At 53.9% G+C, this 11,857-nt stretch overlaps 1 protein-coding gene across 1 annotated transcript in view; it reads right to left on the bottom strand.

Moving 5' to 3' along the window:
- plxnd1 (plexin D1) overlaps window positions 1-11,857 on the bottom strand; it is a gene marked incomplete at its 5' end in the record, with an annotated part of 79,520 nt that overhangs the window by 32,008 nt on the left and 35,655 nt on the right. Inside the window, 7 exons of the mRNA XM_019856348.1 lie at window positions 2,338-2,685; window positions 4,856-5,152; window positions 5,362-5,446; window positions 6,105-6,284; window positions 6,508-6,647; window positions 8,340-8,486; window positions 10,843-10,914. Of these exons, the coding sequence (XP_019711907.1) occupies window positions 2,338-2,685; window positions 4,856-5,152; window positions 5,362-5,446; window positions 6,105-6,284; window positions 6,508-6,647; window positions 8,340-8,486; window positions 10,843-10,914 (1,269 nt within the window). The remainder of the gene's footprint in view (window positions 1-2,337; window positions 2,686-4,855; window positions 5,153-5,361; window positions 5,447-6,104; window positions 6,285-6,507; window positions 6,648-8,339; window positions 8,487-10,842; window positions 10,915-11,857) is intronic.

Here is an 11,857-nt window from a genome sequence, read left to right as displayed (position 1 = left end):
TTTTTTCTTTTCAAGTACAGTCGGGCCGCATTTCAACGTACCCCGTTGACAGCCTTTACAACGTTTCCATTTCAAAGTCCGGATTTCACGTCAGCCAACAACTTCGTAACGTCGACGTCACTGTCACAACTGCATTTTTGCCACAAAATAGTGACAAGGCCTTGCTTGCGACGAACGGCGGCAAGCGAACCGCCGCCACCGCCGCCGCCGCCTTGCTTCCGAACAGAATGGACGGCTGCCCCTCCGTCGCCGAGCAACGCTTCCGATGGCCTCGGTACATCGTGGTTGTACTTCCAGAGGCGCGGCGCGCACGCGCTGGTCGACGGAAGCCGGAATGGTCTCGCGCTTTGGAAAGGGAGTCTCCCAGACCAAGCTTAGCCCAACTGGCAAAGTTGCCAATTTTGACAATCGCCCGTCATGGCGACAAAATCACGGCCGAGATCGTGGCCAAGCGATAGAAAGACGATCGTCGACGGCTTGGCCAAATTGGTCAAGTTGCCGATTTTGACAACGGTCCGTCACGGCGGCAAAGAAAGACGGAACGACGATCGTCGACGGCTGAGCCGGAGAAGAGCCACTTTGCGTTTTTAGACGTGGTCACCGGGCTCGACGGGAAGCTTCGAGGCATGCTGAATCCGCACGCTAAGAAACCAAGCCACGTTTTGGCCAAGGTGAAGATCCGCGCTGTCGTCGCCAGGACAGGCGCGGGGGCACCTCTCGGACAAATGAGCGCGTGCGGACTTGACAAAGGGCCCGGCCGGCTGCGCCGAGTCACATGACTCACGCTGACCCACATGTGACAAGAGGACTTCCGCTTGCGCCTCGTGACCAGTCAGCAGGCGAGGATGGTTGTTGCTGTCCCTCGCCGCTTGCTGACCTCTCCTCAGCCCTCAGCCAACGGGTCACATGACTCACGCTGACCCACATGTGACAAGAGAAGGACTTCCCTCAGCCAATGCCGGCGTTCGTTGAGGGAGAAAAAAGAAAACATTTCACAAAAGAAAGCGCCTCCCTCCAAATCGTTTTCTTCTTGGGAATTGATGTCGAGCGCGAGAGAGAGCGCCTTCGGGACTCGTTCCGCCGGGTGCCACGGCGGGCAAAGTGTTGCGCCTTCCTGTTTCGCTCGGGTACGAGGAACACGGTTTCCCCTCGTCGGCTCGGCTGCGCTTCGGAGCCCAGCTTTTTTCTTTTCAAGTACAGTCGGGCCGCATTTCAACGTACCCCGTTGACAGCCATTACAACGTTTCCATTTCAAAGTCCGGATTTCACGTCAGCCAACAACTTCGTAACGTCGACGTCACTGTCACAACTGCATTTTTGCCACAAAATAGTGACAAGGCCTTGCTTGCGACGAACGGCGGCAAGCGAACCGCCGCCACCGCCGCCGCCGCCTTGCTTCCGAACAGAATGGACGGCTGCCCCTCCGTCGCCGAGCAACGCTTCCGATGGCCTCGGTACATCGTGGTTACAAGACGTCACTTTGCTCCGTTTTTATTCCCAGACAATGTCGGAAAAACACAACCAGTGTGTGTTGTTGCGCAGCCCAAAACAAATCTTTCTGTTTCTGTACACACAAAAAAAAAAAAAAAAAAGAAAAAAGGCAAATGTTTTTTGCAGCAGGCAGCACTCTGGCGGCAGACTGACATCCATCGCTTTCGGAGCTCTTTCGGCACGCCGCCCGCTCACATCGTGGCTCTTGCTTCAGAATTGATGACCCCCTCTCCCCCCACCCCCCATAGAAACGGAGCCAAAAAGAGGAACGCGAGCAGCCGGGACGCGAACGTCTGCTTTTCTCACGACCGTCATCGTGACTCAGACCCGCCTCATTTTGACACGCAGACAAAGCGCATGTCGGCCTTCCTGTCAAATTGCCTGCCTGAAAATGGCAGACCGATAAAGCCTCAAGGCGATATGGCGGCAACCCCGCGGCAGGCGCCCAAAGCCAAGCGTGCCAAATGACTTTTTTTCCTTGCAGGTCACTTGTACGCAACTGGTGGACAAGGGAGGTCACGCCCTCCAGATCGCAGTGAGCCGACAGTTGGCGGCTCCCCAGATAGCGGAAAGATCGCAAATAACCTCAACGAGCAAAGGCAAAGCGCTCGGAGAATTTCGGCGTCGGATGAGGACGTCCGTGCCGTGAATCCCGGCAACGGAAAAGTCCATTCGTTGGCCGATCCCTCCCCGCTCATGGTGAGCGCTTCTGAGCCCGTCTGGCTCTTTGAAAAAACTGACCTCAGGTAACCTCGACTTTTCGACCCACACTTCCCACAATCCAACAGCGGCAGCATTCAAGAGCTTTGGCCCGCCCCCTCAGCTGGCCAAACCACGTTGGTGTACCGCGAAAACATTTTGGGCACCGACAGTAGCAGGGGCGTCTTCTTCAACGACGTTCCGCTCATGACGGCGAAACAAAACGCAGAGCGCAGACCGTGTCCGAGCGCACCCGGATCGAATCGGGGACCGCTTCGCTTCGTGCGGCGGGAACGGATGCGCCCGAGTTGGCAATTGCCGCCAAAGGCGCCGTCGGCTTGAGTCTCCTCCCATCGGCTCGCGCCGCCGGGAGCTCAGCAGGCCGCCGATGGTGCAGTGGAAAAGTTGGTCGTTGTGGAAGCTGATGTTGCACGGGTAGGGGCCGATCATCACCGAGTATTCGTCCGGCATCAGTTCCAGATCGCTGGGCCCTTTCTGCCACGGGAAAAAAAAACCACACACACAAATGGCCGTCAGTTGCCTCAGGCCGGGAACGTTAACGCGGGCGGCGCTGGGCGGCCGTCGCGCACAGGAAGCCGGCGGACGTCCTTTCGGCTTAGAGCAGCAAACCATCCCGCTAACTGAGACGGCCGAGACTAGAAAAACAAATCTGCTGACCGAGACGCTGCGATTGCCCAAAAGAACTTTCTCAGGCCCTCAGCCGGACGACGTCGGTCGGAAAAAACAACAGAGCCATCGCTCGCCGTGGACCCCCCGCCCCCACCCGGTCCGTTGACGACGTCAGTCCTCCTCCTGCTGCTAAACGCATCATTCATGAAACCTTCACAAAAAGTTGAGCCACGGAATCGCTTTTATTGCCACGGAAAACCACCAATCCAACGAGCTAGTCAAGTCCACCCAGGTTTACGGGTATACAGTCAACCCCCACGTACTCGTGGCTTGGCATCCCCATTTTTACGGAAAACGTATCAGGAATGTTTCTCAGCTTTTTTTTTTTTTTTGAAGATAAATGGGATAAACGAGACTTTGAGAAATGAAAGAAGACTATCGTCATGATGCAAGATAAGAAACACAAAGAGACCGTCATTGTTTGTTAAATCCACAACCGAAAGCGCGACTTGATGCTTTGATAAGAACAAAAATTACACACACACACACACACACTTATTTTCAACATTTCAAATGTTCAACATGACTGAGAATTGAAACTTAAGTGCACTTTTAAAAGGAGGTACAGTAATCCCTCGTTTATCGCCGTTAATGGGGACCGAAACCACCCGCGATAAACGAAAATCCGCTAAGTAGGGACCAATTAACATAAACAGGTAAGTCCGCAAGAAGCTGCAAAACAACAGCGAGTCACATAGAGCAACATATACAGTACTGGACTCCATGTATATTAAGAAAAAAAAATGTACAAAAATTGTAAAAGTATTATTCCTGAATATTTATTTCACTTTCAACCACTCGACATGTTCAGTGGCATCAGTGCTATACATACACATATAGTTCTTATTTTTTTCTTTGTATTTTTGCCCTCTATGGACAATAAAAGCGGTATTGTGCTCTGACCAAAACATGAATATAAATCGACATAAATAAAACATGAATTGGAATATTTCATATCACACACTTTTTATGCTGTGTCTTTGATTTAAAGATGACAATATGCAAAAATCTACAAAAATTGTAGAAATTGTAACATATGGGGTAACCCATGTGTTACAAACATCGTAGAAATTGCAGCACAAGGGGTATTACATATATGATAGCCTTGCATGAGCAGCAGGCTTTTGTTTGTCAGTCAAACGAGAGTAAGAGAAAAGCCAATGAAACGTCACTCTTTGCTTTTACCGCAGCCAAGTGGCAAATGTGCGGCTTTGATTGTGAGACTGTTTGTTTTCAAATTCATTCTGCATTTTTTAGCAATTCACTTGGTGACCACAATGATGGGATTACCAACTGGGAACGAGGCCAAAATAAGGAAAGTGAGAGCCAATTTGGATGGAAGTGAAATCCACCACCCCCGTCCCCCCCATCCCCGCTTATTTTTTTTTTTCAAAAAGTGAGGAAGCGTGTGTGTGTGTGTGTGTGTGTGTGTGTGTGTGTGTGTGTGTGTGTGTGTGTGTGTGTGTGTTTATCACGAGTGTGCTTCCTCGCTGTGATTGCACCCCGAAGGCCCTCTCCTGTCGCCAGCGCAGGATGCCACCTCCCAGGTCTCTGTCAACAAATACTTCCCAATCCAAACACAGCACATGCTGACACGAAAAGCATCACGCTATCAGAGAAAATAGGCTGCGGCATCTGACAAAATATGCACGAGCCCATTCGCAACACTAACACAACTGGAAAAAAAAAAAAAAAAAAAAAAAAAGGTGAACCCAAAGCAAACGTCGCCATATTTCAGCTCAGCTCCTTATTTTAACCTCTGCTTGACAGCCCCCGTTCCTAAAAAAAAGAAACGCCGTGTTTCTTTGCAGCCTTGTTTCTGCCTTCGGGTCAACCCGTCGAATTTCAAGTCTGAAAAGAAAACAAGCCGATCCTATTCGGGCGGACGACGGGTTAGCGCGACCGCCGAGCGGCACGTCGATCATCCCAAATTTGTTTTGGATGAAGGCCGAACGTTTGCCGTCACGCGACTCACATTGATGATGAGTGTCAGCTGCTCTCCCGGGTGATGTTTGATCAACTTTTCCTTGTTGGCTGTGAAGAACTGAGGGTCCTCCACGTATTCCAACAGGAAGTGACCTGCGTGCGGCTCCTCTTCATCCGCCTCCTCCTCTTCCTCGTCTTCCTCCTCCTCGGCATCCCCATCAGAGGGCGAGGGGCGTTCCCCCGCGTAGAGGACTCCGTTCAGGTAGAACTGCACCGAGGTCGGCTGGGACTGACTGGAGGGCGGCGACGGACATGTGATGACGGCGGGCGAAACGACGGCGCACACCTGAAAAGAGAAGAGAGCGGCGTGAGCAGGAAAATAAGTGCGCTTCACGGGAAGATGGCAGAGCAGGATCACAAGAAGTCAAAATTGACATCCAGGGTCTGCAATTTTTTTTTTTTTTTTTTGCATCATTAGACCCCTCTCGCATGCTTTCAGCTCAGTGAAATGTTTTTAAAACACTTTAAAGTGTTCAAGTGCCGGTGATGACTCACCGTTTGCCCAATTCCCACCACCTGCATGGTGGCGCTCTGCACCAGGTCAAATCCGTGGCCCGCCACTGTGATGGTCCTGCCACCGCTGCAATACACACACACACACACACACACACACACACACAAGCAAGTCGTATCCCGGCAAAAAGTAAACAACAGCATCAGGACTGAACGATTTTCAGAAAAGATTGAATTGCCACCTTTCTGACACATATCGCCATTTCGATTCGATTCACAATTGCATTTCTTTCTTTCTTTGATTTCCTTCAACTCGAGCTCCGGGGAAATCTTTCGTACCATTTACGGGTGCGAGAGAAAATAATCAAAACACACACCCCATCAAACGGTGATGACAGAGCGGCCCTTCCGCATTTCTCTCGACATTTTGGCAAAACTCCCAATGGCCATCGGTGACAACAATGCTTGTGAGGAGTGTGTGTGTGGTTTCTTTTCTGCCACGGAGGCAACAAGTAGTTGCTTAGAGGAGAGGATCTGCATTAAGGGTGTTTAGCCGCACCGGCAAGCACGTGCGGCTCGCAGATGGTGCCTCAATGTGGCGCGTGAGAGGCAAGTATTGGCGCGCACGACCCGTCACGACGAGCACGCGGCTTCCGATTGGTCCGTTTGACGGGGGGGGGGGCAGCCTTGACGTGTGAGATTAGAGTCGACGCGGGTCCATCAGGAGCGCGGCGAAGCAAAAGGAAGCCGCGGCGAACACGTGACGGTCCTTCAGCACGGCCCACCTGAGGAAGCTCCTGTCGGGCTTGATGAAGCCGATGGTGGGGTTCTTCTCGTACGTGTACGACGTGCTGAGTCGGTCCCTCTGGCACGGCACGTTCTCAAACTGGACGCAGACTGGCACGGACTCGCCGCCCGCCTGCGGGGCCGGCGGCATGGTGCACTCAAGGGCGTCATCTCTTTGCCTAAAAGACGACGGGGAAAGGACTGACTCTCATGCGCGAAACGGATCCGTCTCCAAAATGTCGCCGTTCCCGGCTCTCTCTCTCTCTCTCCCCTCTTTGTGCTGGAAGCCATCTTTCAATTTCCGTGCGGCGGCGTACAAGACTCGAATCCATCAAAGCCGAACGCGGCCTTTCCCGACCGCCACGCCCGAGGGGACGGAAGCGCTCGCTGCCGACGACTCACTCGGTGATGATGCATTCCAGCGTGTCGTTGACCATGACTCGAACCCGAGAACCAATCTCCAGGTGTTCCCCGTTGATGGTCACTCTGGTTCCTCCGGCACGGGAGCCTTTCCCGGGCTCCATGGAGACCACCTTCGGGACCTGAAAGCAGAGACGACAAACATGGCCTTTGAGCTGAAAGTCCTTGTTGACGGCGCCCGACTCGGGGGGCTCGCCGCCTTGCTCGAGGGGAAGCCTCCGGCGCGTCGCTCGCTCGGTCATCCGCTCTCTGGTCTGTTGTCAAACCTGAGGCCTTGCGGTCCCCTGGCCGAGCGGTTCGAGCCCAAATCCTGACGGGCCAAGCGGCCAATGCGCTGGCGGCTTCGACGGCCGGTCCGTAAACGGCCGCCAAGAGAACTCAGCAGGGGTAGAAAGTGGGCAAGTCAAAGTAGGAAGTAGAATGGGGCCAAATGAGGCAACCCGGTCAAGATATGGCAAGTCGTTTTTTTTCCCGGCGTCAAAGTCAATTTTTCACTTCATTTCAGCCAATGTGCCGAGTGTGCGGTCACGTTTAAGTTGCCTATGGCCGCCCGGCGGGATCTTTTTCCTCGAGCTCACAATTGCGTGGCGTGCGCCGCTTCTCGACGCTGACAAAAAAGGAAGGGTTTTCCTCGAGCTCTGCGCTTGAAACATCTCGTCGCATCACATCGAAGGAGACGGCCGCCGACCGGAGCGGCGGCTCGTGAAAAAGGGAGAAAGCCCGAGCCTCGAGCCTCGGGCCCAGTTTGCGTGGCCGCCCTCCACCCCCGGGTGAACCGGGCCTCTGGGCCGAAGCGCTCATCCTGGCTGACAGGATTCACTTCCTCAGCGCGTACACGGAGTAGAGCCATTGTGTGTTTGGGCGGCGGAGCGGCTGCAAGGAGCCAGATGTTTCCTTCCTGAGGCTTGGTGAAAGAGATGCAGACAAATATCCTGTCTCCGACTCCATTTGCCCTTTCTTTTCCCTTGCTTTCGAGCGGGGCCGGGTCCATTTTTGAGGGCCGCCTACAGAAATATGCAAGGGTGAAAAGGGCCGCCGTCAAAGGCGCCCGCCCCCGTCTTTCTGAAGCGCGCTAAAGTCAGGCGAGAAAGCGATTCTCGCTTGTTTGGGATTGTTCATGGGCTTTCCGCTGCAGGTGCGGAGGCAAGTAGCGGAGGATTTTTCCACAGCCGTCGAGAACAAAGTGCTTCTCCGATGGAATGATCTTTATTCGCGACCGTGTTTTCAAGTGACAATGTGAACGTGGCCAAAAGTTCTCCCGTCGACCGTCCCTTCTGGCTCCGCCCACCTTCACCGCCCGTGGCCAGTGTCCTTTCCAACATTCTTCTTTTGATTTCTTTCTTTCTTTGCCACGTGCCGGGACGCTGAAAAACGGACGACGGGCCGCAAAACGGCCCCCGGGCCGTAGTTTGGCCACACCGCTTTCCGCTGTAAACATATGAAGGGCCCATTTGATATCAAATCGAGATCGGGGGGCCGTTTGATCTGGCGGGCCGGTAAATAAGACGAGCGCGGCGGCTTTTATGGGTCGTGCGGCCGCGGCCGACTCTTCTTGGAATGGGCCGAGGTCAATTAACGAGCAGAGCCGGCGGACACGATTTGTTTTTCCTGGCAGCCGGCGCAGAACGACGAGGGCCGCCGGGTTGCGGCTCCGCTACACGTCGGAAGATTCCCACACCCTCGCATTCTTCCGAGCCGTAAAGCGCATCTGTTAACACTCGGCCGGCTCGCCGGGGGGGGGGGACTCTCCCGGCGTGTCGCGGGAAACACGAGGGAAGGGAAGAATGCGGAAGCCGGCGAGGCCTGATACTCACCAAGTAGGAGAAGCTTTCCTTGGACTTGCCCGTCCCGCCCTGTTCCACGTCCACTCGCACCGGGTCCGTCCCGTCCAACGGCGACCTCCCGGTGATGCATACCAGCCTGCGCAAATCAAAAGACAAGATCATTCCATTTTCGAGGCACTTTGTGTTCCATTGATGAAGGTGAAGTCACATGAATGAGCCTCAAGGAAATGTTGGGTAAGGGTTCGGGTTCGGGTTGCTTGAAAGGGGAAGACGTTCGTCACCGTAGGACCGAAACCTGAACGGCTGGCTTGCGGCCAAATTTTCTGACAGGCAGCTCAGAAAGAAAAGACTCGGCCGGCTAATTTCACGCTTGACGGGTGAGGATGAATGGAAAGACTTGAAATGCTTGCGATGACACAAGATCACATCCGATGACATCGAGCTGCGGCCAGCGCCGTGCGCTGACACGTTGCGATTTGCGGAGGGTCGACCCCGCTTGTCGTGACGGACAGCCAATGAAAAACAAGATGAGCTCACGGCCGTCACGAAAAGGGTTGGGCCGCTCCGTGTGCGATGGGGTCGCGGGGGGGCGGACGGAGTGACGGGCGGGAGTCGTGGGCCGCGCCCACACCTGCTTTGAATGCAATGACGGGCTTCAGCGGAGCGCGACCAGATAACGCTTTCCATTTGAGCTGCGCCGGGAAGCTCGAACGCCTTCGGAAAAGTTGCTGACTTCCATCCGGCTCCGTTATGACGGCCGACCTCGCTGTCGCCATGGTGACGCCGCGATAATCCCGACGGGGCGACGGAGTCATTTCAAGGAAGAAGCGTCTTGCATACAAATAGTGGCGTGAACGGGTGACACGCGGGAAAAAAGAAAAATCTTTTGGAAATGATTTGAGATGAGCAATTGTTTCGTAGAAAGTATTTGATCGACCGGGATTTGTAAATTGCACGTGTCAATCAAAACATCGATTCATAATAGCGTGGAAATGACACTTATTTGGGGTCAGAGATTCCCACGCACCAAGCCGACTCTGCATAATAAGCGGCGATGGCGAGTCGGATTTTTCATGCACTTTTTGTGATCCCAAAGACCCCGATTTGAAGGAGATCGCGGCGACCGTGTCCAATGGCAATGCGAGAGGGACGGACGGACAAGCCGTTGCGTTGACGGGACCGTCTGCTTGATCCAAGCTGTGCTTCATTTGGAAGAATTTGGCCACAATGCGGCCATCGTTCGCTCTTGGTCATCCGCCAAGTCAATAAGTGCGGCCGGCAGCGCGCTTTCTTCTGGAGGTTGAGACGAATGAGGCCAATCACTGCGATGTCAGAGCGCAGAAAATGTTTGGGGGTTTTTTTCCACCCGTTTCCTTTCTGGGTGTCGTTCATTGCTCCGGGCAGAGACGTCAGCGTTTTGGTCTCGGCCATCTCAGCCACACTCGAATCACTGAGTGCCTGAGCACTTCCCTGCCAGGCGGTCATGATGGGTTACCGTGACAACAAGCAATTGCAGAGCTCATCACAGGTGCGCACTTCAACAGTTTCGAAAATAGCATTTGCATTGACAGATCCAATCCCGGCAGGTGGCACGTGTAGATCGGCAGCGGTTTTACAGAGGCGGAGATGATGCCCGCTTTGCTGACGATCGACAGGAAAGTCGGTTTTCTTCCGTCAGCGTAATCATCCCTCAGCGGCTGACGGACGCCCACGGGGGTTGACTGACCAACTGATGCCAAATTTACAGATGGAAGCATGGTGAAAATAACACGACCGACTGACCGACTGACAATTCGAGTTTGGTTGGGCTCGAAAAATTGACAACGTGGGACGGGTGCCCGGGCCGGGCACGTGTAGATCGGCAGCGGTTTTACAGAGGCGGCGATGACGCCCATTTTGCTGACGATCGACGGGAAACTTCACAGACGAAGCGCTGAGGAAAGTCGGTTTTCTTCCGTCAGAGTAATCATCTCTCAGCGGCTGACGGACACCCACGGGGGTTGACTGACCAACCGATGCCAAATTTACAGATGGAAGCATGGTGAGAATAACACGACGGACTGACAATTCGAGTTTGGTTGGGCTTGAAAAAATGACAACGAGGGACGGGTGCCCGGGCCGGACTGACGGATGACGACTGACGGACATGTCAAATGTTTTTCAATTGGCCGCCTCTGCTGGTCAAGAACCAGCAGCAAACTAAGTGAAGCCCACAAAAGTCAGAACTCGGCCACGGAGGCAAAGAAAAGACTCCCTCAAGCGTGGAAGCTCAAAATGTTTTTCAATTGGCCGCCTCTGCTGGTCAAGAACTAAGTGAACCCCACAAAAGTCAGAACTCGGCCACGGAGGCAAAGAAGTGTGGAACCTCAAACCGAACACGGGTTGCGCGGGGACGGGAGCGTCCGCTTCAGCCAGTTGCGTCTGACGTTGACGTAGAATAACGGTCACAACAAGCGATAGTCCAGTGATGACGGCCATAGCAACAGCGAGCGCAGTCGGCTCACGACGCCGACAACCATTTGGTCATACTTACCCTGCGGCCCAGGTTCTTGCCCTGCACTGTCAGGCGGGTGCCTCCGTCCACCGGACCCCCCAGCGGGAAGACCTGAAAGAGACCGAGAGACGCTTTGTGCCGTGGACAAGACAAATGCGATCACGAACGAGGAGGAAGGAGGTGCGCGTTGAGGAGGGGGCGTCGCCAGAAAATTTGCAGCCGGGCGGCCAGGGTGTCACGGCATTTCACGGAGGCGTGGCCAGAAGTGTGCGCACACACTCGCACCTGCCCACTTGTAGACAAATGCGATCACGAACGAGGAGGAAGGAGGTGCACGTTGAGGCGGGGGCGTCGCCAGAAAATTTGCAGCCGGGCGGGCCAGAAAAAAAAAAAAAGCGCCACCCACTCAACATACAAGCAGGATCACACCCAAATAAAAAGCAAAGTTTCGCTGAACTTCTTTTACTCGCTAATTGGTTGATCCGCTTTGTGGGTGTTACGGCATTTCACGGAGGCGTGGCCAGAAGCGTGCGCACACACTCGCGCCCGCCCACTTGTACATTTGCATGCAACACCTGCTCATAATACAAGCAGGATCACATCCAAATAAAAAGCAAAGTTTTGCTGAACTTCATTGACTCGCTAATTGGTTGATCCGCTTTACGTACGCTCTCTTATCTCAATCGCTGATTCGCTAGCTCACAGCCAACAGGACCGCGGACACTATGCTAAACAATGACGTCTCAGCCAAGTCGTTTGCTTGCTACGGCGCGACTGTCATGATTTGGATCGATACCGAACGTGAGAAACAAATGCGTTTTGCCGAATACGGTTTTGGTAAGTATGCGGGTGAATGGTAAATCTTCTTCTTTCAAGATACTCAACTCAGCCGTATTTCTAGAGCGCTTTAAAACACGCACCGACAACGGGAAAGCTTCGATCGCCTCGGAGCCTCCGCTCAGTCCTCGGTACTGCTATTCGTGTCTGGTCCACGGACCCGAGGCGCCGGGCAGGTGCAGAGGAGCGGAGGAGCTTCATTGAAATGTACGTGGTG

The sequence above is a fragment of the Hippocampus comes genome, unplaced genomic scaffold, assembly GCF_001891065.2.
Source record: "Hippocampus comes isolate QL1 unplaced genomic scaffold, H_comes_QL1_v1.1 scaffold473, whole genome shotgun sequence".
Lineage (NCBI taxonomy): Eukaryota > Metazoa > Chordata > Actinopteri > Syngnathiformes > Syngnathidae > Hippocampus > Hippocampus comes.
The sequence above is the reverse complement of the archived record's forward strand: the minus strand, read 5'-3'. Positions and strand labels throughout refer to the sequence as shown.